The sequence below is a fragment of the Leopardus geoffroyi genome, chromosome D4 (genome assembly GCF_018350155.1).
Source record: "Leopardus geoffroyi isolate Oge1 chromosome D4, O.geoffroyi_Oge1_pat1.0, whole genome shotgun sequence".
In the NCBI taxonomy this organism is placed as follows: domain Eukaryota; kingdom Metazoa; phylum Chordata; class Mammalia; order Carnivora; family Felidae; genus Leopardus; species Leopardus geoffroyi.
In genome coordinates this window covers 80,633,447-80,660,530 of record NC_059342.1, presented here as the reverse complement: position 1 = coordinate 80,660,530, position 27,084 = coordinate 80,633,447, and the positions used below count along the sequence as shown (strand labels likewise).

The following is a 27,084-nucleotide window of genomic DNA, read 5'->3' as shown; positions in this document are numbered from 1 at the left end:
TACTTGGGTAATAGATTACAAATTAAACCTGACTTGCTCAACAAAGATAAAGCACTCTAACCTGAGATCTTGTTACTTGTATCAGTGTCATGGTGTGTAAAATCTGTGACCTTACCTGATGTCCACAGCCACCATATGAGACAGGAAGTAGGATTTCATTCCACCCATGGTAAAGGGACCGAGTCAAAGCAGGAAGAAAGAAGTAATGTGGCTTACGTGGAGTCATATTAGATCAGGAGCCAGCTGGCCACCTGTTTCTATCAGTAAAGTTTTATTGGGATACAGCCACTCCCATTGGCTTAGGCATTACCCACAGCTGTTTTTGACCTACATCGGCACAGTTCACAGTTGCAACAGACACTGAAAGTAAACGATCACTGTCTGGCCCTTGTAGGAAAAGTTTGCCAACCTCTGCATGAGCTTCTTAGGAATAGAATCAGGATCAGCTCCCTGGGACCCAGCCCCTAGCTCAGCCTTCCATCCAGCGCAGGAGAAGTAAGCTCTCTCCCGGCTCTCCCCCAGCGCCCTGTCTGCTCTAGACCCCAGTGCTCTACCGTAGGCCTCTGGGCTGGGCTGAGCATTCCTGGCTTGCCTTCTCTCTTCCTGACAGTGTACCCTGGATGACGCCACGGACGACTGGGGAATAAAGGTGGAGCGCGTGGAAATTAAGGACGTGAAGCTGCCTGTGCAGCTCCAGAGGGCGATGGCTGCAGAGGCGGAGGCATCTCGGGAGGCCCGAGCCAAGGTAACCTCCCTTTCCTTTTCTTTCCTTTTCTTTCCTTCTCTTTTCTTCTCTTTTCTTTTCCTTTCTTTTCTTTTCCTTTCCTTTCCTTTCTTTTCTTTTCTTTTCTTTTCTTTTCTTTTCTTTTCTCTTTTTTCTTTTCTTTTCCTTTGTTTTTCTCTTTTCTTTTCTTTCTTTCTCTTTTTTTCTTTCAGTTTGCTTTGCCTGTCGAGTTTTCTTTTTAAGGAAAGCATGGTTGTTATAAAAATGGAAATAATCTTAACGGGTTTAGCCAAGTTGAAAGCCTCCCTATCACTTCAAGCCACAAGCCCCCCCAAGGGGCCACCGTTCATGACAGCTTAGTATATACACCGGGGTTTTATTTGACTAGGGTGTTAGATTGCTGGCTTATTTTGCGTAAGCATGGTCACACCCACGTATCGTTCTGTTCCTTGATCCTTTCACTTAACATCATCCTGTGAGCCCTTCGGTGTGTACAGAGCCATGTCATTCTTCTGTGACTGCATGTCCCGCTCCCCCCCCCCGCCCTGCCATGTCTCATACTTCATGCTCCGAGTCCCCCACTAAGGACAAAGGAACAGTTCTGGCTTAGAGCGAGTGGACAGTCCGGTCCACGTGCCTACCATTTGTTCCTTCCCTGTCTTCGTTTTTGAAGTTTATTTATTTTGAGAGAGAGAGTGACAGTGCACGCGGGATAGGGGTAGAGAGAGAGAATCCCAAGCAGCGTGGAACCCAACGCAGGGCTTGAACTCACGAACCGTGAGATCATGGCCTGAGCTAATCCTTGCCAAATATTTTTGTCTTCTCTTTCATTCTCTCTTTTCTCAGGACCTTCTTGCTTCTTACTGTTCCCTCTTCCTCTCTGTCCTCTTCTTTTTTTCACTCCTGTCATGTCTGCTTTTCCCCCTCCTTCTTGTCGTCACCATCCCTGCCTGCTTCTTGAGCCCACATGGGTGCGTGCCCCATAGGAGAAGTGTTGAGGAAATATCTATTAATCTAACCTAGGAAAGAGGGTCTCTGGAGCTAATTCATAAGGACACAGGGATATCTCGCCAAACCCAAGGATGGGAAGTCGAGTCAAGTCCCATCAGAAATGGAGCCAGGGGGGCGCCTGGGTGGCGCAGTTGGTTAAGCGTCCGACTTCAGCCAGGTCACGATCTCGCGGTCCGTGAGTTCGAGCCCCGCGTCGGGCTCTGGGCTGATGGCTCAGAGCCTGGAGCCTGTTTCCGATTCTGTGTCTCCCTCTCTCTCTGCCCCTCCCCCGTTCATGCTCTGTCTCTCTCTGTCCCAAAAATAAATAAACGTTGAAAAAAAAAAAATTAAAAAAAAAAAAAAAAGAAATGGAGCCAGGGACTGCAGTGTGGTCAAGACCAAAGGGAGCTAATCATTCCATCTCCTGGGCCTCATCTCACTGCTGACAGCTGGAGGGCAGAGTCAACTCTCAAGTTCACACACCTCCCTCAGCTGAACACTAAAGGGGACAGATCCGCCTTGATTCCAGATTCATAGCGGAGAGATTCTCTTTGGCCAAAGTTTGGTCGAAAGGGCAAATTCAGGGGGCGCCTGGGTGGCTCAGTCAGTTAAGCGTCTGACTTCAGCTCAGGTCATGATCTCACGGTTTGTGGGTTCGAGCCCCACGTCAGGCTCTGTGCTGATGGCTCAGAGCCTACTACTTCGGACTCTGTCTCTTTCTCTCTCTGCCCTCCTGGCGCTCTCTCTCTCTCTCAAAAATAAGTAAACATTAAGAACACTTTTTTAAAAAAGAGGGCAAACTCAGATATTAAGTTCCACAGCCCTTTGCCTGTGAATGGGTGAAGGAAGAGGGCCAGTCTTCATCGGAGGGGTTGCTGTGGACTTGACAGATCTCCCAAGACACAAGGGGCAGACCAACCCATTGTTGTTGTTAGGAAATAGTAATAAGGGCACCTGGGTGGCTCAGTCGGTTAACCGTCCAACTTCAGCTCAGGTCACGATCTTACAGTTCATGAGTTTGAGCCCCACGTGGGGCCCTGTGCTGACAGCTCAGAGCCTGGAGTCTGCTTTGGATTCTGTGGCTCCCTCTCTCTCTGCCCCTCCCCCCGCCTCAAATATAAATAAACATTAAAAAAAATTTTTTTTAAAGAAAGCAAATAGTAGTAGCTGGTGATAATTGACTAAGCACAGAGCCCTGCCATTCTAGTAGGATGCCCTTTAAGCCACACATTGGGGACTATAATTTCTTAGCCAGCATCAAATAGAACAGCAGCTCATTTGACACTATACCCAGAATTTTCTACTAACCAGAATTGTTAGCTTTTCTTAATGTGATAATTGATGCTCATGAGGGCAACCTGGTAATTCTGTGGGACCTCCAGTACTGCCATCACATTGAGAAGACTCAGTGGTATTTCTGGTAACATTAAATACGCCCTACTATAATCGAACTGGTATTTTAAAAAACAGGAGTCGCTTTTATCTAGATTACGTCATTAACCAACAGCCCCATTCCAAGCCATACTGAAGAGACTACTTAGGATGTCAGGGCCTGAAGCGTCCTTAGAGATTATCTTCTGAAGCTGACAGGTAACCTGGCCCAGAGGCTGCCCCTGCACCCTCCTGTTCCCCTGCCGGGAAGCAAGAACAGCACTGTTTTCCGCTGAGCTTAGGCTTGACCTCAGAACCCTTCTGTTGCCCTTCAGGTAACAGTCCTCAACTGCTTGGCCTTGGCCCTAAAAATGAAACTTATTTGCCCTCCCACTATTCAGATGAAAAGATTGAGCCCAGAAAATTCACGTGATTTTCCTCAAGGTCACACAGTCGATTAGTGGCAGTGGAAATCAGAATTCCCCTCTGGCTCCTCTGGGCTTTCCACGACGGACTAAGCCCCTTGGGCAAGTGCTTTCACCAGTTAGGAAAGAGAAGTCCTTATAACAATGGGAAGAGATGAAGGAAGCCGGTTAGGATTCTGAATGACTGTGCTCCACCTGGATGAGACTGTAGGGATCGTCTGGAACAGTCTCGTGGACCTGGGCAGTGTCTGTCTTTAAGATGAGGGCGAACACATCGAATCACAAGGAGTCTATCCTTTCTGTAAAACACAGTAACCCTGCAACAACCATAAGGCTTATATATTCCAAATGGTACAGTTAGGTTCTCATGGAAAGTAGGGAGTCCATTTCTTCAACAAATAAATTGTGAAAGAAAAGGGTAAGAGAACCTATAGATTAAGAGCCTTCAGAGAGAAATTCCTCTCTGAAGGAACTTCCGTTACATAGCCATCAGGGAAATGCAAATTCAAATCACAAGCAGATGCCACACTAGACATCTACCAGGATGGCTAAAAAGAAAAGAGCCAAGTGTGGACGAGGGAAGAACTCATACTCCTGTTTTGTTAGTGAGGCCACAGATTTGGTACCACCATTTTGGAAGACTGTCTGGCAGTGTGTATCCAACAGAAATGCACTTGTGTGTTTACCAAAACACACAAGGCGTGTACTAGAATGTTCACAGCAGCACTTTGTATTACCTCAACCTGGAAACTGTCCACATGTCCCTTGTGGTTGAATGCATAAAGTGTGCTTTGTTCACACGAAGGAACACCATGCCCCGAAGAGAACGAACATGAAAGTGCTGGCAAACGTGGTTTGAGAGAAAGGAGCCAGGCACAAAAGATTCTCCCACAAGCTTGACCGTGTGTTAGTCGGACCTCTTTTTCAATGTTTTAGACCAGCTCTTAATGACTTGAAATGTGACACCTTTTACACTTGCGTCCATCCTGATTTCCTCGCTCATAACTCTCAGAAAAATGCCTGCCACGTGCTTTCGGGCGCACATTCCTGGGTCTCATCCTCTATTCATTGAGAAGGTGGAGTATAGGGATGCAGATCCCCTTTCTCTGCCCTTCGCGGGCCAGCCCGCCTGGGCTACAGAAGGAGACAACAGTACCAACCCCACATACCTGAAAATGGCTGGTTGTCAAGGGACGGTCTGTAAACATGGAAGTGGGGATCAACATGGGGTTGCTGGGCATTGGCAGAAGCCCCACACCGCCACAGGCATCTTGCTTTGCCTTCTGAGGGCCGATTCATGGCATCTACGTGGCCTGTGTTCAGACCGAACCAGTGGTTACTGCCTTCACATCTTGGGCAGCGTCCTCAGACCAGCTTTCCTGTTAACAGCCCGTGTGCCTAGTCTGGTGGGTCTGGCTTCTCGGCCAAGAGCTCGTATATTGACAGTAGTGGGAGATTAGATATCTCTGCAGCCGGTCCATCGCCAGACCAAAAACAAAGTGCCTAATTGGACCTCTGAGATGACGCGGAAAAAGCCAGAGCCTGCCGTTCTCGGGCAGGAGCTTGTTTTGCATTCCGTACGTACAGGGTTTGCCTTGGAGCACACGGTTAGGTGCATCTTTTTGAGGGCACCTGGAGTGCCCCCTCTCACAGACCCAGGTAGGACATTCTGGGTATCTTGACAAACTAAGGTTTTTATCCTCTAAACTGAGTGCCTTCTCTCGGTGACACCATATCCTGTATCACCCGTCTCACCTAATGGCACCCCCCAGGCAACCGAAACCTAGAAACCCACAGCTCAGCCTCTGTTCCTCTTCCTCCCCGTACCCAGCCAGCCTCCGAACTGCTGACTCTCCTGAAAAGCACCGCCCCCGGCCCGTTTCCCCCTCCCACCCCACATCCCCATTACCAGCCAGTCGCACCAGTCACTCCGAGGCCGTCCTGTTAGCAGCTCTCGGTGTCTCCTCTTCTCATCCATCCTCTGACGTCTGTCCGTGTGTTTTCTCCAACTGGATCTGATGAGGTTCCTTGCTCAAAACTGTTCAGCAGCTTCCCTCTGCCTCCGGACTGCAGACGAAACACCCCAGCCTCTCCTCTGCCTCACACTGCGTTCAGCCACTTAGATTTTTCTGGAATATACCAGCTTTTTAAAACCGTGGTACCTTGACGTGTGTGCTGCCTGAAGTATTCTTCTTCATCTGTGGCCAAACGACAAAGCTTTCATCCTGTCCTATTCAGCTTCCATAATCTCATCAGCTCGTGTTCTGCAAAGCCTGCTTTGCTGAGTGCTGGCCCTGTGCCTTGTACCTGTCTGTCTACATTTCTCACACTGGAATGAAGTGATCCGTTCCCATGTCTATCTCCCCTGCTTGACCGGGAGCCGAAGGAGGCAAGGGGGTCCACTCTCTTCCCTAGCTACTGCACCGGGCTTGACCCCTAGGCGGCTCCCAGCGTTTACTCTAGAAGTGAATGAAACTCCACTGGTCGTGAGACTATCGTGTTCAACTCGGATATTCATGGGAGTATTATGAACCATGAATATTTTGAGATCCCTGTGAAAACAGCCCAGTTGGAACTGCGCCGTTAAGCTTAGTGAGCATGGTATCTTCACGCCCTCTTCTAGGATTATGGAGTGAGAGTAACTCACCGCCTTGATTGGCTTCTGAATCCTTTACACATTAAGGCACAGTTGGATTCAAAAACCAGGTCTTGACTTCCCACATGCCTTTCCTATACGATAGCCTCCGTTTATACATTTCACACTTAATGTACCTTTCTGTCTTCCTCACAATGGCCCTAAAAGGCAGGTACTATCCCGTTTTAAGAGTAAGAAACCAGAGCTCAGAATGTTAAATAACCTCTCTGAGGACACTCAGCTGGTGAGGGTTAGGTTTGGAATTTGAGTACAAGCCTGTCCCACTCCAAAGCCCCTGCTTCCCCCCCCCCCCCACCGCCGACCCCAGTGATCACACTTTTATGCCCATGTAACCTCAAGAGGAATTTAGACAAACTAGATGTCCCATCACACATTTTAAGTAGACATGTGAACATTTTCATTTGAATTTATCTGACATGTTTTAAATACTGACATTTTATTTTATTTTATTTTAAATGTTTATTTTTGAGAGAGAGAGTGAGCAGGGGAGGAGCAGAGAGAGAGGTGGAGAGAGAGAGAGAGAGAGAGAGAGAGAGAGAGAGAGAGAATCCCAAGCAGGCTCTGCGCTGTCAGCAAGGAGCCCAACGTGGGGCTCAAACTCACGAATTGTGAGATCGTGACCTGAGCTGAAATCAAGAGTCAGATGCTTAACCGACTGGGGCACCTGGCTGGCCCGGTTGGAGGAACACGCAACTCCTGATCTTGGGGTCATGAGTTTGAGCCCCAGGTTGGGTACAGAGATTACTAAAAAAATAAATAAACTTTAAAAAAATTAATTAATTAATTAAAACTTCACATCACTCATTTCAATGTATCCAGTGAAATTCAAACAACATAATGATTCCACCATCTGTTTAAAATACGTAAATAAGCTCTTTCAATAGGCATGTTTCATTGTCCCTTTTCTTTTCTCCTTGAACTTGTATTTCCACTCTGCCTCCTCATGGATTCTTTTCCTAATACAATATATTTTGTCATGAATTACTTTATTACTCCTACCGCAACACATTTAGTATTGAAGTGGGTTTTTTTTTAAGTTTATTTATTTTGAGAGAGAGAGAGAGTGAGCACGTTCAGGGGAGGGGTAGAGAGGGAGAGAGAGAATCCCCAGCAGGCCCCTTGCCGTCATCACAAAGCCCTTGAGGGGGCTCAAGCCCACCAACCGTGAGATCATGACCTGAGCCGAAATCAAGAGTCGGACGCTTAACTGACTGAGCCACCCAGGCATCCCTAGTACTGAAGTTAAAATTAATATTTTAAACATTTCCTGTGACTACAAATAAGGCATTTAAATGTTTCAGAACTTCTCCCAAATAATTTTTTTCTTTCACTAGAAATGCTTATCTTAACAAGATAAAGAATTCCTGTGTTTGCAGCTGGCTGTCACGTATTGCCAGAATGAGACAAGATTAAACATCAGTTCTAGTGTTAACTTTCCATTTTTGTACCTCTAAGGACTGAGAACTTTTGTTTACATAAATAAGTAGGTGGAAATGAAAGTTGTGTTTAAAGTCATGCCATGCAGTCCTTCATACTGTTTCTGAATTACGTGTTAAAAATCATACAGTGATCTTTCATTTAAAAATATGTTTAATGGTCATCAGCTTTCAGTTCCATAAGGTCCTCTGTCCTTTCTTTAAAATCAAACAACTGGAAATTGAACGCCTGGGTGGCTCAGTCGGTTGAGCGTCTGATTCTTGATTTTGGCTCAGGTCATGATCTCACAGTGTTGAGATCAAGCCCCGTGTTGGGCACTGGGCTGGGTGTAGAGCCTGCTTAAGATTCTCTCTCTCTCTCTCTCTCTCTCTCTCTCTCTCTCAATAAATAAATAAATAAATAAATAACTGGAAATTTATGTGACTTGCAAAAGGATTTGTGTCCATTCACTAGTCACTTTCTCAGCCCCTATTTTGAGTTGCCCCTCTGTTCGGTCCCCTGAAGCATGCAAGAAAAGCCACAGTAAAAGACGATGTCTCGATCTCAGGCACATAGTCAGGCAAATCAGACATAGGAAAAAGGACATATGGAAATGGGGTAACCAGAAATGGATTTCCTTAAAACTATTCTGGCGCATTCCTGGAGAAGGCTTTGTGTGCACACCCTGGTTTGAAGACTGCCCCTTGACACCTGTATTTTCTCCAGTCTGACCACTCCCTCCTCCTATTCCATAGGTCATTGCAGCCGAGGGAGAAATGAACGCATCCAGGGCTCTGAAAGAAGCCTCCATGGTCATCACTGAGTCTCCCGCGGCCCTTCAGCTGCGGTACCTCCAGACACTGACCACCATTGCTGCTGAGAAAAACTCCACGATCGTCTTCCCCCTGCCCATAGACATGCTGCAAGGCATCGTGGGGGCAAAGAAGTGAGCCACAGAGGCCAACGCAGAGACGCGCCCTTCCCTGCCAGGGTAGAGTGGGGACCAAATCAGCCTTTAACCTGTAAGGAGAGAGTAGGGCGGGACCTTGACTATTCCTCCTTCCTTTCCATTTCCGTACGTTGACTGCGAGGTGCTTAGAATGTGTAGTGATCCTAGCCACAGATACAGATGAGGATTGTTAGCTTGTAAATACTGAGAAAGAGAAGGGGTGTGGGGAGGGGGTTGGCAATTGGTGATCTGTAAGATCATTTCGATCATTTCTTAACTCTTTTAAAATATTTAAAGTTCATGCGTTTAGATCATTAGGTAATAGGCTAAATCCCCCTTCTTTTGACTTTCCCTGGGTCATTCTGCAGCCAGACCAAAGGCAAGAAAACAGGACACCCTGGCTGGACAATTGCTTTGCAGAAAGCAGTGACCTTGGGCTACAACCAGCTCCTCTGGGCCATATGTGCCTTACCTCCGGGGAATCTTAAGGAAACGTTCCTACCATCCATTTACTTTCTAAGCCCAGACCACGTTTCAAAATAATCCTCACTTGAGAGTTGGCATTTTCGTGCCTATACCTGTCAACACTGGAGGAAATGGTCAAGGTCGGTGAAAAAGATGATCTTAACCCTTGAAAGACTTCTAAATCTACTATCACAAAGATCCTTTAAGAATAATAAGAATAGTTCTCTCTTTCTTTTAAGCTTCTTTTAGCCTCTTTATGACTCCGTGATTCCTCTGTGGTCTTTCAAACCAGCTAAATACTTGTCACAAAAGTGCTTTTTCCTCACTTTTGCCTATTTTCATACATCAGGTTCTAAATAGTTCTGATTTTTAAATAAAATGTTCTCTAAGTTCTATACACAATTCTTTGTATACCCATTTGAATGGCTTAAGGACTAATCCTTTTTTAAAAAAATAGGTAAAGCAATTCTCTTTTATTGTCTGCATGCTATTAACTATCGGACACTGTGAAATATCTTGGTTACCAGGCCCATTCATTAAATATTATGAGGAATTCACAATACATTGGGCACATAATAACCAATGAGCTTGGGAAGACACTGTCAGACTTAAGATATATAGATGGAGGTTTTTTTTTTTTTTTTAATTTGCTGAATCCTCCTTTTCTATCACGTGTGGTCAGTGCCCAGAGAGGAAGTGGGCAGCCCCTCCTACCCAGTTCCTTGTTCCACAATGGTAGGAAGCCTTTTGCAAATGCCTGTGAATTTTGCAAATGCCCGTGAGTCTGAGCAACCTGGCATTCTTCCTGTTGGTCTGACAACCTGGCTGGTGACACTTAAACCACTTCCTCCTCGTGGCTCTGAGTTTACCTAGAGAGGTCTTGGGAATGGCAGCTTCCTTACCCAGAGCCACCCTTCATATTGGTCCTTAGCTGCATCCCTCTGTCTGTCCCAGACTATGAATGTCCCCTCCCCGATCGCCCATTTCCAAGCTTATTTTAGAAAACCTTGAACCGTGCATCCATGTTCGCAGCTGAGTTTATTACATGTCTATGGAGCATTTTGACTTGGAACTCAAGTTACGCTTCTATTTATAATTTTTTAACTAATGATTTTCTCTCTTTCGTGCGGTGACTCACCCTTGACCAGTGAGGACCAGGAAACAGCCCCATAACCTGGCTGAAAACCTCTTCTCAGGCTTAGAGTAACGTGCTTTCTGCCCCTTTGAGTGTCCCTATTTCCAGATACCAGTCTTCGCCTCTCTGCCTTGTGGATTCATAGCCCAATAGGTTGGGATTAAATTGCTTGAGAGGGAGGAAGCATAAAAGGGGTCTAGGATGAGCGCTGGTGCAAGGGTGTTCTCCACGTGGCCTCCCTTTCCAATGCTGTACATAATAAAGTGTGCACTTTTACTCATTTTCTTTGGGTGAGAGTCTGTTTCTGCCTGGATTTAGTGTCTGTGGGTTTCATTTTTCAGAAATGGCACATGTGATCCTCCGGTCCCAGGCTGGCTGCATTGGCTTCTCGGTGTGCTTTATGTGGGCCAAAAAATGCGGAGAGGTTAAAGTTGCCCAACTGCCGTCTTTCTTGCCTAGGCCCCTTCTGGAGCACCTGCCCATATATTTTCCCTGGGGAGTTCGAGATCCATGGACACCCTGAATCCTTTGCTAGTTTAATCACCCTTTGCCCGAATCCAAGCAGGACAGGAACTCACTTCTGTCACCCCGTGGTCTGTTACAGCTCCAATGCCTTGCAGGCTGCCTGGCCCAAGGCACACAACAGGTACCTATTGACCAGCCCAAAGTCAGACACAGGATCCAAGCCCAGACCGGCCTTTTCGTCGCCTGTCATGGCGCCTCACGACAACTTCTATATGGTAGACGACAAAATCCAAGGTCATGTTTTGGGGGGAAAAAGTTGTTAGGAGAAACTACGTGGTTGAACTTTAAAAGAAAAATATGAAGTCCGAGCAACTCTTGCCCCGGGCAACTTCCTTTTTTCGGAGCACTGTAGAGTTAGGAGGCCACAGCCACCAATAAAGTGAAATTGGCTAATAAACCACCTTGCGTGCCAGTAGAAGAAATGAAGAATTCAGGGGTAGGTCCCCTGCAATTTGACCTCCCACAGGTTTGCAGGAGGGGAGCTGGCTTGTCCAGACAGGACTCCGTCTGCCTTGAGGGAAGGCCCTTGGAAGCTCTAGGCTGTAAATGCTGCTTTTGTCCCAGGACTTTGCATCTGTCAGAGTGATTGCTTTGACTGCCAAGTAACCCTTTGGGGTAAGTGAGGTGGGAGTTACAGGATCCCGTCCAAATCTCTCAGCGTGGCAGCTGAGGTGGGCCCGGCCTACCTCTCACAATGTGAGGCCTAGCACTCCCCACCTGCTCCCCCACGACCCGCTCTGTATTTGCTGCACACTCTGAGATGACTCCCTGCCCCTCCGGCCCCCATGTCTCACCTGGAAAATTCCTTCTCCTCTCCCCTCATCATCTCTGCAATGAATCACAATCTCTAGACGTAGGGCCCCTGGGGCATAAAAAGCTCCCTGGGCAATCCGAGTGATCAGCAGCTTTGGAAATAGCAGTGTAAACACACATGCACACCCTTCCCAGCATCTACACCTTCCCACTGGCTTCTGGTCTACAGTCCTATGCACGGGAGTCTCTTACGGTTGGAGATTGGGTTGGGGGAGGTGGAGCAGAACAAAAGCAGGGGCAACATGAGAAAAGACCAGAAGATGAGAGGGGAGAAAAGGGGGTCTGTCCCGCAGCAGTTCCTTGCTCCGGTTGGAACATCCATGGAGAAAAGGTTTAGGAGAAGATCATGGGAAAGGCTAAGAGGGACTTTGTGACACCCTGAATATGAACAGAGATTCAGGGTCCCGGGGGCACAAAGCGGGGCACAGAGGAAGTCCCTCTCCCACAACTTTGGGAGCATTCGGGGCACCTCTCGTGACGGTAACTGCAGGAGCAGATTTCTGCAAAGAGTTCGGGGCAGCAGAATGACTCAACGGAATACAGGGGAAGCCAGGGAGGTGTAGGCAGATTGGTTACAGGGTATGGCAGCTGTGAGGACGCGCCTTGCCCAGACTTCTACTGCAGGGGAATATAAATGACTAAGGGCCCCAGCTGCTGGCTTTGAGTGCTGGTCCCCACAGGTGCACCAAAGCCACACCTCCCGACGACTGAATGCAGTGGGGAGACAAGACACGCTGTACCTGCCCCTGGGAGGCACACAGCGCCTTCACTGGCTGATTGGACTGTGGCTCAAAAACTCTTTGAATCAAAGAGCTGTTTGCGCCCCAGTGTTCACAGCAGTCTGGTTCACAATAGCCAAAAGGTGGAAATGACCTGAGTCCCCGCCGCTGGATGAATGGTTAAGCAAAATGTGTATATGCACAATGGAGTATTATTCGGCCACAAAAAGGAAATTTTGATATTTGCTATAACATGTATGAATCTTGAGAAAACATTATGCTAAGTGAAATAAGCCCGACACAGAGGACAAATACTGTATGAGAAAAGGCAAATCCATAGAGACAGAAAGTCAAATAAAGGTTACAAGGAGCAAAGGGGCCCCGGGTGGCTCAGTCGGTTAGGCGTCTGGCTCTTGCTTTCGGCTCAGGTCATGATCTCACGGTTCGTGAGTTCGAGCTCCCATTGGGCTCTGCGCTGACAGCGCTGAGCCTGCTTGGGGTTCTCTCCCTCTTTGTCTCTCTGCCCCTCCCCTGCTGGCACTCTCTCTCTCTCAAAATAAATAAATGGTGCTGACTCCACAACACTGTAAATGTATGTAATGACACTGCATGCCGCTTAGAAATAGTCAAAATGATTATTATGTATCATTTGCCATGATAAAAAATACACCAAAAACCAGAAAATACCTAGGAATAAATCTAACCAAAGAGGTGAAAAACCCATACACTGAAAACTATAGAAAGTTTATGAAAGAAACTGAAGAAGACACAAAGAAATGGAAAAAGATTCCATGCTCCTGGAGAGGAAGAACAAATATTGTTAAAATGTCAATACTACCCAAAGCAATCTATGTATTCAACGCAATCCCTATCAAAGTAACACCAGCATTCTTCACAGAGCTAGAACAAACAGTCCTAAAATTTGTATGGAACCAGAAAAGACCCCAAATAGCCAAAGAAATCTTAAAAAAGAAAACCAAAGCTGGAGGCATCACAATCCCAGACTTCAAGCTGTGTTACAAAGCTGTAATCATTAAGACAGTATGGTACTCGCACAAACACAGACACTCAGATCAATGGAACAGAATAGCGAACCCAGAAATGGACCCCCAAATGGATGGCCAACTAATCTTTGACAAAGCAGGAAAGAATATCCAATGGAATAAAGACAGTCTCTTCAGCAAGTGGTGCTGGGAAAACTCAACAGCAACATGCAGAAGAATGAACCTGGACCACTTTCTTACACCATACCCCAAAATAAACTCAAAATGGATGAAAGACCTCAATGTAAGACAGGAAGCCATCAAAATCCTCAAGGAGAAAGCAGGCAAAAACCTCTGTGACCTTGGCCACAGCAACTTCTTACTCAACACGTCTCTGGAGGCAAGGGAAACCAAAGCAAAAAGGAACTATTGGGACCTCGTCAAGATAAAAAGCTTCTGCACAGCAAAAGAAACAATCGGCAAAACTAAAAGGCGACCGACAGAATGGGAGAAGATATCTGCAAATGATGTATCAGATAAAGGATTAGTATCCAAAATCTATAAAGAACTTATCAAACTCAACACCCAGAAGCCAAATAATCCAGTGAAGAAATGGGCAAAAGACATGAATAGACACTTCTCCAAAGAAGACATCCAGATGGCCAACTGACACATGAAAAAATGCTCCACATCACTCATCATCAGGGAAATACAAATCAAAACCACAATGAGATACCACCTCACACCTGTCAGAATGGCTAACATGAACAATTCAGGCAACAACAGATGCTGGCGAGGATGCGGAGAAAGAGGATCTCTTCTGCACTGCTGGTGGGAATGCAAACTGGTGCAGCCACTCTGGAAAACACTATGGAGGTTCCTCAAAAAATTAAAAATAGAACTACCCTACGACCCAGCAATTGCACTACTAGGCATTTATCCAAGGGATACTGGTGTGCTCTTTCAAAGGGACACATGCACCCCCATGTTTATAGCAGCACTATCAACAATAGCCAAAGTATGGAAAGAGCCCAAATGTCCATCGATGGATGAATGGATAAAGAGGATGTGACATATATACAATGGAGTATTACTCGGCAATCAAAAAGAATGAAATCTTGCCATTTGCAACTACGTGGATGGAACTGGAGGGTGTTATGCCCAGCGAAATTAGTCAAAGAAAGACAAATATCATATGACTTTGCTCCTATGAGGACTTTAAGACACAGAACAGATGAACATAAGGGAAGAGAAACAAAAATAATACAAAAACAGGGAGGGGGACATATATATTATGTGACTCATAAATATGGAGAACAAACCGAGGGTTACTGGAGGGGTTGTGGGAGGGGGGGATGGGCTAAATGGGTTAAGGGGCACTAAGGAATCTACACCTGAAATCATTGTTGCACTATATGCTAACTTGGATGTAAATTAAAATATATACATATAATTTAAAAAATAACAAAATAAGAAAAATGGGACCATACCACATACCATTAAAAAAGAGGTTTTTTATTTTCATTTTTTATTTTTTTTACTTTGGCTCAAGCATTCCCTGAAAGCTTTGCCAAACTTTCCTGGACGGCACAGCCATCTGGGACGGCTTCCGCCCAACCTTCTCCCTCTTCTCCTTCACTTGGGGTCAGACGTGCACCTCAGTCCAGCGGCTCCCTCAGTTCCCCGGCTCCCTCCCGATTTCCTTTCACACAGGCAGTTCCCCTGGGGCCACCTGGGTGCATCCCACCTCATCCTGGCACCTGCTTCTCGGAGGTCCAGGATTCACACAGAGTGAAGGAAGCTTAGCCACCGGCTCACAGGCGCATGCCAGGCCCCTCCCTGGGAATTCCCAGAATAATTACCGAGACATATTGAGCCACGACAGGCTAACACACTTCAAAAAGCTTTTATTGGATTCAATTTCCAAAAGGACAGGTACTTGAGACAATTGTGCAAGGACCCTGAATTTCTGCATGGCTGTTTTTGGCTACTGTAAAAAAACACACACACACCAGAGTGGCCCTGCTCTCTGTAAGGTCTCTGAAGGATGGACTGTTATAAAAAGGCACTGACCAGTGACAGGGGTGGGGCCTGCCTGTCCTCAGGCAGCCAGCTCAGCCATGGCCCTGTCCAAGGGATCCACAGACCAGTAGCTGTCATCCCAGCCGAGGAACCAGCCCACGAAGGAAGGAGGTTCAAAGCCTTGCTTCACGATGGTGATGGGGGTCCTCCTGTCGCGATTAGCCGGGTCCGTCTCAATATACCGCTTAGCTGCAGACACACATGCAGGAAAAGAAAACCCCAGGAATGCTTCGTGCGTCCTTCACCAGAGAGAGGTGGTTCAGGGCAGAAGCTGCCTACAATGGCTTTTGGTCCTAGTGTCTCTGATGGCCAGTCCCTGCACTAGACGCTAGCATCCCTTAGCAATGACCGCACACGGCTCCCCGACCACCCTGCCCAGGAACGCAGGAAGGGCCCGGGGTCATGGTTTAACTCCCTGCTTCACAAAGTTTATATCACTTTGCTCTCTTGCTCTCCCCTATTGGAAGATATTAAAAAACCAGCTTGAGGGTTCTGCCTCCCAAGTCAGATCTGGTCAGCTACCAGAGATCTGCTTTCCGCCATCCAAACCCTGACAAGTCGGGTCCTTGGGCAAACTTAAAGTAGCCTGTCCCTGGCATGACCTGAAGCTTTCTGTAGGAGCTGATCTGCTCTTCCAGTGCCCCAGGCAGGGCTCCCAAGGGGCTGACCACGGATGAGGAAGTGCCACCCCGCTGTCACGAACTCCCAGACCCATGCGGGAAGCTGTTCCCACTGCACCGCAGGAAAGAGCCCCACAGGCACACGTGGTCCTCACCAGAGCTCAGGGCTTCTGTCTTTTCCTCTTCTTGAGAATCCTTTCCGACCCAGACAAAGACCTGGAGTGAGGCGTGAAACGAAAAGTGTACGTGAGGGCGCTGCCCACACGCACCGCTGGAGAAGAATGGGGACGCTCCTGGGGCCCAGCCGGGACCGGACACGGCCCACAGACCAGGACTGGAAGGACTTGGAACAGAGCTTGCAAACTGGTGACCTTCACACACACTTTCTTGGCCCACCCACCACCACAGCTTGGTCTATAATGCCCGTGTAGCCAAGTTTAGTTACCAGCTTGCGTTAAAATCTAGAATTCTGCGTTCTCTTGAAAACTTGGAGGATCTGGCGACCACGGGCCTTCACGCTCACGTGGATGAGGCTGAGTGGCAGCACCCCTGCCCCCACCCCCACCACTGATTTAGACCAGCATTTCCAGTTTGCCTCAGGACCCACCACGCCGTGTCCCCCTACCCCAGCCCCCTCACTTGCTAACATTGCTTAACCAATGAGTTTGAGATCCTTCTCCAGAAGTTCATGAATTATGCCTCTCTGGCATTTGTTTGCTCAACCAATGAGCAGCCAAACATATGCTCACACCAAACAGGCACTGAGTCTGCTCTGGGCCGCACGGGTCTAAGGCTTGGAATAAAAGCAACTTACCATCACTACCACCGTTGTGAGCCTTAATACAAGTTGTGTAATACGATAATTTTTAGGTGTATCTAAGATATCTTAAAGGAGCGCTGGGTGGCTCAGCCGGTTAAGCGTCTTCAGCTCAGGTCACGATCTCATGGTTCATGGGTTTGAGTCCCACATCAGGCTCTGTGCTGACAGCTCAGGGCCTGGAGGCTGCTTCCGATTCTATGTCTCCCTTTCTCTCTGCCCCTCCCCTGCTTGCACTCTGTCCCTCTCTTGAAAATGAATAAATGTTAAAAAAAATTTTTTTTAAATATTTTAAAGAGCCCCTGTCATTGATAAGATGATATTAGATAATAAAATACCAGTCTTTCTCTTACTTATTTACAAACGTGTTCCCTGCTAAACTAGAAGCCCCTTCACGGCAGGTACTGTGTCTACTTTGCTCATCGTAGGATTCCAGCATTTTTTCCTGGAAGACACTGGTGTGTACTAAATGTGGGCTGAGTGAATGAAGAAACGGATGAACGAATAGATTAGGTGGCCAGAGGAGCAATCGACGACAGCAGCTGGATGGCTCAAGCTACAAACATTCTGGTATTGATCTTCCAACCGGGCATCCCAAGAAGAAGAGACAGAGGGGAGCCTTATGTCTTTGTGGCTGCCATCTGTAATTTTGATAACTCTGACAGGAAGGGTTATCGACTGCCATCCCCCGAGAGAATGTGAAGCCCTCTGAGGGCAGGGGAATGTCTACTTTATTTACTGCTCTGTTCCTAGCATCTAGAGCAGTGTCTGGCACAAAGCAGGTGCTCAGTTAATACTGGTCGACTGAAGGAATGGCACCACCATTCCTACCAGTCCTACACAACAGCCTTCCCCAGGAGGTGAAGCAGAGAGAGCTCAGAGCCCTCTAAAACAGAAGGAGATGCCCTTCGAAATGCCCAGGTGACCCTCTGTAGACTGTTTATACCCGCATATGATATGCTAAGTTCAAGTTTCTCTACCAATAGATTTAAGGGAGGAGTTCACACTGCCCTAAGGCCCGGGAGAGAATGCTGGCCATCCGATTTGCATCTATATGGTGCTTCACAGTGTGCAAGGTGATCTTATCTACACCTCACCTCGTAGAATTAGGCAAGGCAGGTCCCATCACTCCCATTTTGCAGATGGGGAAATGGAGGCCCAGAAAGGGAAAGTGCCTCGCAACACCTCAGGGACCTTTCCAGCAACATCTGGCTCTTTTAAGCCCTTCTGGCAACTGATCTAAGAGCTGCAGTCTAGCACCTCCCTCATCCCAAACAGCCTACGCCTTCTGTCCTCCACCCACCTGGTCCCAGGTGTCCAGGAGCATGACGTCATCTGTGGCCAGGTCCTCCTGCATAAGCTCGCCAGGAACCTCTTCGATCTGGGAAGGAACGGAAGGGTTAACGAAAGCACACCGGTGATCCAGAGGTCTTCCTTCCCCTGGGCGGCCTCACTGTGCTCCAGCCGGCAGGGGATCCTTCCTCCCTGCCCTGCGTCAAGGGCTTCTCCCTGCCCTGCTGCTGACGCCACACGGCACATGCCTTGCAAGCCCGCCTCCCAGTGGGTAAGCAGAGGCACAGACCTCCACCGGGGCTCACCACAAAACGGCCGATCTTGTTGGAGCAGGCAAAGAGGCGAGGAGGGTGGGCGTCCATCTTCTTGTCCTTCAGTCGCGGGGACGTGCGGTAGGCCGCCTTCCCGCCCAGCGCCTCCCAGAAGCTGTCTGTGAGGGGGGGAGGCCGCGCCAGTTGCCAACAGATACCGCCTCCTGCCAGCCCGTCTCATCAGACCCCACGACAAACCCTGCCCTAGTACGGCTGACTGCTCTCAATCCACCCTCTGCCTTCAAATCCCGGAGGGGACGGCGGGGGGAGGGGGGGCAGGGGTGGGGGCAACAGGGAAGGGGCCTGAGGGAATTTCAAGGTGATGAAACAGGGGCCCAGAGAGGGCAGACTTGGCACGACACACAGCCAGGAATGACGACAGCACTGCAGGATGGGGATAATTATTCCCACTCCACAAACAAGGTAACTGCGGCTCAGAGAGGTTAAGCAACTCACCCAACATCACACAGCTAACAAGGAGTAAAGGCAGGATACAAATCTTATCTGACTCTAATCCCCCTATTCTTTCCACTACACCTGCTTTGTCCATATGTGGCTATTTAAGTTCACTAAAATGAAAAACAATTAAGCATTCAGTTCCTCGGTCTCATTAATTCCCAGCATTCGTATTTCAAGTGCTCATTAGCCACATGTGACTAGTGGCCACCAAATTGGACATGGCGGGTATGAATATGTCCATCATCTCGGAAAGCACAGCTACTCTTCCCCATTTCTACTAAGCATCAGGCGGGAAGGCATAGACTCAAAGGCATAGCAGAAAGACTGAGTGAGGGCTGGCATAAAGATGTTCCTACCTGTATTCTGAAAAACAGAGCAGGCTTTGGCATTTCTGTCCACAGAAATTCTAAAGGTTAGGAGAGACTCTGTCCCCATGAGGCTGTTACTCTGCCTGTTTTTCAAGGCCTCCTCGCGAGTGACCACCTACTCCAGCAGCCTTCCCCGAATGCCCCAGCCCAGACTGAGCTCTGCTTTCTCTTAACTCCTGGAGGGCCTCCCTCTCACTGACCATAGCCCTCACTTTAAGCCAACCTGCTTTTGTTGAACACACAAAAGGGGACAGGTACGGAGAAAGGCAGGAGTAAGGAGCCCCCCCAAGCAGAAAGAAGGGAGGGAGATCTAACAGCCACAGTCCTCAGCAAGCAACAGGCCCCGATGCCCTCAGCTCCTACCTGGCTCGCTGCCTTCTGCCACCTGCACAGGTTGGGCCCGAAGTACCCTGAGCAGCTCCTGGGCTCCTGTCTTCTCTGCGTCGCTGGCTCCTGCCCCCACCCACAGGTAGGCGGCCGAGGGGGTTTTCAGGACAAAGGCATCATTGGAGTTCAGTGCACCAGCTTTAGGAATTATCTGGGAAGGCAGAGTCCGATTAATCAGAAACCAGACAAAAAATCCTCAGTCCCCTCCTTACTTCCCAGGAGACCCTGCAGCAGGACCAGCTCTTAGGTGGACACTTGGAAGAATATACCCATCACAACTGAGGGCACACTGGACAAGGAGGGGCTTAGTTGATTCACTCCCATGATTCACTAATGCACTGTGGCTCGTCAAGGTAATTCGAGAATTCTGGGCTACATTAACAGAAGTTGAGTGCCCAGCACAAAGGAGGTGAGATAGCCCCATTCTCCTCTAGGCTGTTCAGACCATCCTGCACCTTCAGGTCTGCACCTCCATCATAAAAGGGATAGGAGCCGTCTGGAATACAATCAGGAAGTGTCCAGATGGTGAAGAATGGGCTGTTAGGTAGTGAGCTTCCCATTATGGCAGGTATGCAAGGGGCTCCGGGCATCCTTGAAACAAGAGGAAGTCTAAGACATACAATTCTGCTTCCCAGGGCAAGGAAGGTGCAATAAGATGCCTCTTAACTCCTGCCCCCACCCCACCCAGTCTTGTGCCCGGAGATCTGCCCATCGAGTCCGGGGGGTTTCAAGTAGGCGAAACCTTCCGGAGGTCCAGGGCCAGGGCATTACCTCAACGGCTCTTGTGGCTCCAGAGCTGCTGGCCCGGACCTGGAAGAGGCGGGTACTGGCAGGGGCCGTCTGCCCACCCTCACGGGAGGTGCCGCCCTTGTAGATGATCATGGGCTTTCCGCCAAACAGGCTCATGAGATGGGCGGGCTCCTTGCCTTGGACCACGCGACTCTGGCAGTGAGATATGAGAGCAAGTCAAGAAAGGAGAGTGGGGGCGACAGTGCTTCTGTGTTCAACCCCTACCCCAGCCACCCTGGCCTGGGCCCCTCCCCCAGACAAGGCCATCACGCTGGTGTCTCCTGTGGGATAAGGCATGGCCCTGCAGCACACAGGGTCTGGGCAGAGAAACGGGAGCTCCAGGAAAGCTGGAGACGGCCCCATGGCCGCAGGTCCCCCGGGCACTGCCTCAGCTGCTCTCCCCTCCCATGAGGACCTGCCTTGCTGACCCTGACTCTAGTCCAAGAACCAAGAGAACCCATGTTTGCAAATGTTCCCTTAAATGGAAGCACATGAGTTGTTCGTGGACACTCTTCCAGAATGGTGACGTCAGTCCAGGGCAGGAAAGACGGCAGAGTGATGAGAATAGAGCCTTCTAGATATGGAGAGACCCCTCTTGCATAGCCAGAGCAACCTTTTAAACCCATAAATCCCTTCATATCACATTTATTATGTAGCAATATCCCTTTGTTTCCAGGGTTAAGGTCAAATTCCTCACTATGGCTTCCGGTGGTCTGGCCCCTCCGAGCACCTCTCCAGATTTCTATCATGGCACTCCGTCCTTTGTTCTAACACTCAATGCTCCCTCCCACCTCAGGGCCTTTGCATATATCCTTCCCTCTGCCTGAAATGTGCCTGCCCAAATCTTTCTCGTCCGTCAGGTCCCAACAGAAAAGTATCTTCCGAAGGAGGTCCTTGTCTAATCCAGTTAGATCCTGCCTGGGATCTCTATGTTCTTACACTTAACATATACGTGTAAGGGGGCTATTATGGGCCAGGCATGGCTCTAAATGCTTTACTAACATGAACTCTTCGTACACACGGCAATCCTGTGGCAGAGAGAGGATACTCAGAGAATACACAGGCATAGAGAGGCTGAGCAACCTGTCCACGGTCGCCCAGAGGTGAGACAGGATTCAAGCCCAAGCAGGCCGGCTCCACATCCCCCCTCCGACTGTGCTGCCACACTGCCTCTACTGCCACTGTCTCCATGTCGCATTCGCCTGAATGTCTGCCGAGCATCTTTCTCCCCCCAAGACCATAAACTGCATCCGCAGAGGGGCGGGACCTGCGTGTTCACGGCTGCGGATGCTGTCGGGCACACGGGGAGCCCCACGTAAATGTTTGCGGGATGGGAGGATGGACAGAGAGAGGAGTGACCAGATGGACAGATGCAGGGTGTGGCCCAGTGGGACACTGGGCTGGCCTCACCTGGACAGGGGTCCCTCCTAGCTCCTCATCCAGCTGGGCGGTCAGGATGGCAGATGCGGCGACCTCATCCTGCGTGGACTGGGCGCCCTGCCTGGAAGAGGAAGTGATACTCAGCACCGAGGTTTGCACAGAACCCAGAGTGTCTCCTTTGCCCTGGGCCTGAGAAACCCACAAATCTCCACATTACAGGTAATGAAACTGAGAGGGAAAGGGATTTTCTCACGAGCAACCAGGGCCAGGAACCAAACCAACGTGCCACACTTTGCCTTCTTCTGAGACCTGAGCAAAGGCAACGGTCTTCCTGATCCTAAATGTGCCCCATGGGGACCGGCTGGTTCATCCCCGGCTGGGCAACCACAAGAGAAGGTGCTCTGAGAGGCCAAGATGTAGAAAGGCGGCCGGGACAATTCTCATGGGGGGAGAGGCAGGTCAGAGTGCAACACGAGCCCATTTGCAGGAAAAGACATCGGGACTTAGCCTCATGTGAATCTGCACAGAGAGGTCTGTGCAGACGTCCTCCAAAAGGCCCATGGTGATTGTCCTGAGAGGGGAGATTGGGGAAGGCGGCTTTGGTTTTCTGACCCATCTCTTCCTATACTGTCCCAATTTCCTACATCTGACATGTGTTATCTGTATAAGCAAGCAAAATATGATAAATCAATGTGTGATGCAGCTATCATTTTCAAAAAATGCCTTCTGAATTCTGTACCATGTGTAAGTGTTACCTAGTCAAAAAAAATTTTTCTTTAAGCTGCCTTGTTTTGTTTTTAGAGAGAGAGTGCACATGTGATTGAGGGGGAGAGATGCAGGGAGAGAAAGAGAGAGAGCATCTTAAACAGACTCCACGCACAGAGCCCAACTCGGGGCTCAATCTCACGACCCTGAGATCATGACCTGAGCCGAAATCAAGAGTCAGACCACTTACTCGACTGAGCCACCCAGGCGCCCCTCCTTTAAGCTGCTTTTAAAAGTCTGAAGTTGTTGAATTGAGAGGTATTCTGCAAAACAACTGACCGGCACACTCCCAAAGCAGTTAAGGTTAAGCAGAAAGAAAAGTGAAGACTGAGGGGCTGTCACAGATTAAGACATGGTGATTAAATGCCACTAACAAGTCACGATGGCTAAGTGCCAGGTGGGATCCTGAGTTAGATCCTAGACCAGAAAACGGACATTGGTGGGGTAACTGGTGAAATCAAAATAAGGTCTACAGATTGGTAAATAGAATTGTACCAATGTTAATTTCCTGGTTTGGATCATTGTGCTATGGCTAGGTAATCGAGGGAGATGTGTAATAGGTTCATGGAACTGTCTGTACCATATTTGCAACATTTTGGGAAACCCAAAATTATTTCAAAACAAAAAGCTTAAAGAGGAAGAAATCCAACAATCAGTAAGTACAGTAAGAGAAATACAAGTTAAAAATATACTGATGGGGCACCTGGGTGGCTCAGTCGATTGAGTGTCCAGCTTTGGCTCATGTCACTATCTCATGGTTTGTGGGTTTGAGCCCCACATCAGGCTCACTGCTTCGGATCCTCTGTCCCCCTCTCTTTCTGTCCCTGCACTGCTCACGCTCTCTCTCCCAAAAAATAAACATTTTTTAAAAAAAACTTAAAAAAAAATTTTTTTAAATCTACTGAGCTACCATTTTGTAAACGATAAGGGAGATAAACACCCAAAAGTTTGAGAATATAGTCCATCAGTGAGGCTGTCTTGCTCGTTGCTGTTAGGAACGCAAAATGCTACAAAGCCCATCTAGGGAAAATGGGCACCACGTATCACAATGACGAGCACATTTACTCTTTGATCCAGCAATCCCACTTCTGGGAGCCTACCCTACAGACATTTCTCTACATATTTATTTGTTTTTTTAATGTTTATTTTTGAGAGAGAGAGAGAGAAAGACAGAGACAGAGACAGAGAGAGAGAGAGAGAGAGAGAGGGCATGCACAGGTGGGGGAGGGGCCGAGAAAGCGAGTCACAGAATCCGAAGCAGGCTCCAGCCTCTGAGCCATCAGCACAGAGCCCGATGCGGGGCTTGAACTCACAAGCCGTGAGATCATGACCTGAGCTGAGGTCGGACGCCCAACTGACTGAGCCACCCAGGCGCCCCTCCCTACACATTTAAAATGATGTTTGTTTAAGGTCACTAATCACAGCAATACTGGGAATAGCAAAAGACCGGAAGCAATCCAAGTGTGCATTAGCAGGGAATTTGTTAAACAGGCTACAGTGTAGCCACACAGTGGAATATTATGCAGCTGTAGAAAAAAAAAAAGGCAAGGAAGCATTCTATGTGCTGACATAGATTGATCCCCAGGAAGTATTAAACAAAAAAAGCAAAGTGCAGGACCACATACACAGTATGCTATCCTTTGAGTAAGGAAGGGAGGAAACTAAGAATACAGTCATATTTGCATGAACAATTACTGGAAGAATATATAAGAAACTAATGGAAACAGTTACTCAAGGAGGGGCAGAGGTTGGAGAACGGGGTGAAGGGGGGGTGGGAACAAGATTTCTCAATAGATACCTCGTTATTCTGTCTTGATTTTTTTTTTTTTTAATTTTTTTTTTTTCTCAACGTTTTTATTTATTTTTGGGACAGAGAGAGACAGAGCATGAACGGGGGAGGGGCAGAGAGAGAGGGAGACACAGAATCGGAAACAGGCTCCAGGCTCTGAGCCATCAGCCCAGAGCCCGATGCGGGGCTCGAACCCACGGACCGCGAGATCGTGACCTGGCTGAAGTCGGACGCTCAACCGACTGCGCCACCCAGGCGCCCCATGTCTTGATTTTGAATTATGTGAATGTGTTACCCATTTTAAAGGAATTAAAATAATTTTTAATTAGAAAATACATTACAGTACTTAATGTGGAATTGTGGGAGAGATTTTCTGTGTGTTTCTCTGTATTCACTGCATCTCCTACAATGGACATGTAGTATTTCTGGAACAGTAGTTTAAAAGCTGTTTCAAGAAATAAGACAAGTGGTGTTGCCCTACAGAGAAGAGCCTCTCCTAACAGCGTGGCCCACATAGGCCCAGGCTTGCCTCAGCCCTCTCAGCCCCATGCTGTGCCCAGGGCCCAGTCCACTGCCCCCACACTCTGCCCATAGCAATGGCCCACAGCCTCACCAGTTGTAGATGATCTGTCCCTGCCGGCCACCATGACGGTAGTTGTACAGAATGATGTAGCTGTCCCCGCCGTAGAACTGCCCGTACGTGGCGGGGTCCACAGGCACTTTGTTGGAGCCTTCAATTCTCCAGATCTGCAAGGCAAGGCTGGGCTCAGACACGGTGTGGCATCCCCACCCCCCAACTCAGGCCAGTGGGGAAACCGTGGTGTGACAGGTCACGGTTACACTACGGGATGAGCTTTTTATACGTGGCTCCACTTGGGCTCAGACTGAAAGTTAAATAATTTGCCCCAATCCCTGACCCGCTAGGATTCAAACCCCCAGGTCTCTTGCCCTGGATCCCTATACCATAGCCCCATGTGACCCCATAGTTCTCCCCCAGCCCCCCCACCAACCAGAGTGATCAGCACAGGGACCGGTAGCTGCATGGTGGTATTCAGAATGTGCTTTTAGTGAGCGTAACACTGCGAGTGCCTACCTGGAGGTGTCGCAAGGATCAGGTGAGTTTACTCATGAAAATCTCGCACAGTGCCCGGCACAGGGTGACAGCCGTGCAGACGGCAGCCACTCTTATTATCAGAATTGTTATCGTTGTCATTGCTAATAATACCGTTCACTGTATGATTATTGAGTCATCTGGATTTTACAGATCACTCCAGAAGCAGGGCCATCCCTGGGTGACCTCCGAATGATCTCTTAGCAGAGCTCCAGTGACAGTTTTTCCAAGCCGGCATGAGGCCCTGGAGCGCCACCTGGTGGTGTTGCAGAGACACTGAGCCCTCCAAGACCAAGAAGAACCTCCCGACCTTGAAAATTCTAGGCGAAGGAGCGGGATTAAGTCCCATTTTACAGGCAAGGAAAGTGAGGCTCAAAGAGGTTAAGTGACTCATCTGAGGTCACACAGCCGGGCTGCTGGAGCTGCTTCCATACTGCCCACCCTGAACATGTCCACTGTGTCTTTCCTTCTCCACTGGAGGAATGAATGAATGAACAAGTAATAATAATACCAATGACTTATTATCGTAATAAGTAAGAAGTAAAAATGAACACTTCTGCTGTTTCTATCATGCAGAACAACGGTTGCCTGCAGCAAACTCTACTTCATAAACATCTCAGGACTCCAGCCCCCACCTCTCCATCTTTTCACTGTGACCTTCCTGGGGTCAAGTCTGTCTTCTCTCACCTAAACTATTACAACAGTCTCCTCATGGCGTCTCAACCCTCATTTTTCCCACCTTGAATCCATTTTCACAGCAAGTTTCAAAAGCACAGAACTGAGCTTGTCACATTTCTGCTTTCGAAGCAAAAAAAAGAAAAAACCCTCACTAGCACCCACTGGTTACAGGATCAAGTCCACAGCCTTGGACCTGGCATTCAAGGCCCCTCCTCGAGAAAGCAGTCAAGCCCCTGGCTCTTGGGGGCAGTTTCCTGCCTGGAATACCCACCATTCTTCTCCTCTGGCAGCAAACTTCTACTTATCCTCTGAGGCCCAACCGAAGGGTCCCCTTCTCTGCAACCACCCTGCCCCCCTTGTCCTTCCTCTGTTCCCATAATCTGTGTGCTGGCTTCCAATCTTCCACAATTAGCTATGGCTGTGCTTAGACCAGGCACTCCTCGCTGGCAGGGTAAGGTACGAGACACATGGTACGGGCCCGGGCAAACGGCAGGTGCTTAGGGTATGTTGGCTATGAAAATGAACCAAGGTAAAAGAATCCCATCCACCAAAACCAGGGTCCAAACCTCACAGAGAAACGTCCTCAGGAGAGGAGGAGGCAACACACGAGCTAGAAGTGCCCAGGAGGGAGCACGGAAGGGGCCTGGACGCCCTCCCCCACGCCCCGCCCCCAGGCACCTGTTTCTGGCCCCTGCCATCGTCATCCATGCCGTGCTGGGCCGCCATGGCAGTGGAAGTGTGCAGGGTGGCAGCATCGAAGGGCACGCGCTCCACGTTGGCAATGTGGCTGGAGAGGTAGGTCAAGCCTGGGCCGTCCGTCTGGTCTGGGTCCCGCCAGTTCTTGAAGAACTGCTTGAACAGCGGGGTCTCACCACCCTCGGGAAGGACAGAGACCTGGAAAGGGGAAGGAAGAGCAGGCTGTGGCTGGGCTCAGGTGCCCGGAGGACAGGGGCCGCCCAATAGGTCCTCGGGGGAGACTCAGACACCCAGCGCACACTGGGGTGGGACACCTACCCGACCCCGGCCCTTCCCCACCCAAAATGGACCCATCCTCACTGTGCTGT

General features: G+C 48.8%; 2 protein-coding genes across 7 annotated transcripts in view; one reads left to right on the top strand and one right to left on the bottom strand.

Annotated features, from left to right (window-relative positions):
- STOM (stomatin) overlaps positions 1-10,411 on the top strand; it is a 32,480-nt gene extending 22,069 nt beyond the window's left edge. Inside the window, exons 6-7 of the mRNA XM_045469948.1 lie at positions 611-745; positions 8,338-10,411. Coding sequence (XP_045325904.1) covers positions 611-745; positions 8,338-8,532 — 330 coding nt within the window. The 3' untranslated portion in view covers positions 8,533-10,411. The remainder of the gene's footprint in view (positions 1-610; positions 746-8,337) is intronic.
- Positions 10,412-15,058: 4,647 nt separating this feature from the next.
- Positions 15,059-27,084, bottom strand: part of GSN (gelsolin) — a 53,803-nt gene continuing 41,777 nt past the window's right edge. For 5 of the 6 annotated variants that reach the window (XM_045469945.1, XM_045469946.1, XM_045469943.1 and 2 more), the window contains 9 exons: positions 26,699-26,914; positions 24,845-24,978; positions 21,708-21,798; positions 20,280-20,450; positions 19,485-19,659; positions 18,289-18,413; positions 17,994-18,071; positions 16,029-16,089; positions 15,059-15,442 (listed from right to left, as the gene is read on the bottom strand). In XM_045469945.1, coding sequence (XP_045325901.1) covers positions 15,273-15,442; positions 16,029-16,089; positions 17,994-18,071; positions 18,289-18,413; positions 19,485-19,659; positions 20,280-20,450; positions 21,708-21,798; positions 24,845-24,978; positions 26,699-26,914 — 1,221 coding nt within the window. In that variant the 3' untranslated portion in view covers positions 15,059-15,272. Of the gene's footprint in view, positions 15,443-16,028; positions 16,090-16,924; positions 16,937-17,993; positions 18,072-18,288; positions 18,414-19,459; positions 19,660-20,279; positions 20,451-21,707; positions 21,799-24,844; positions 24,979-26,698; positions 26,915-27,084 lie in introns of those variants that run through there. The other variant, XM_045469947.1, reaches the window with a different exon arrangement.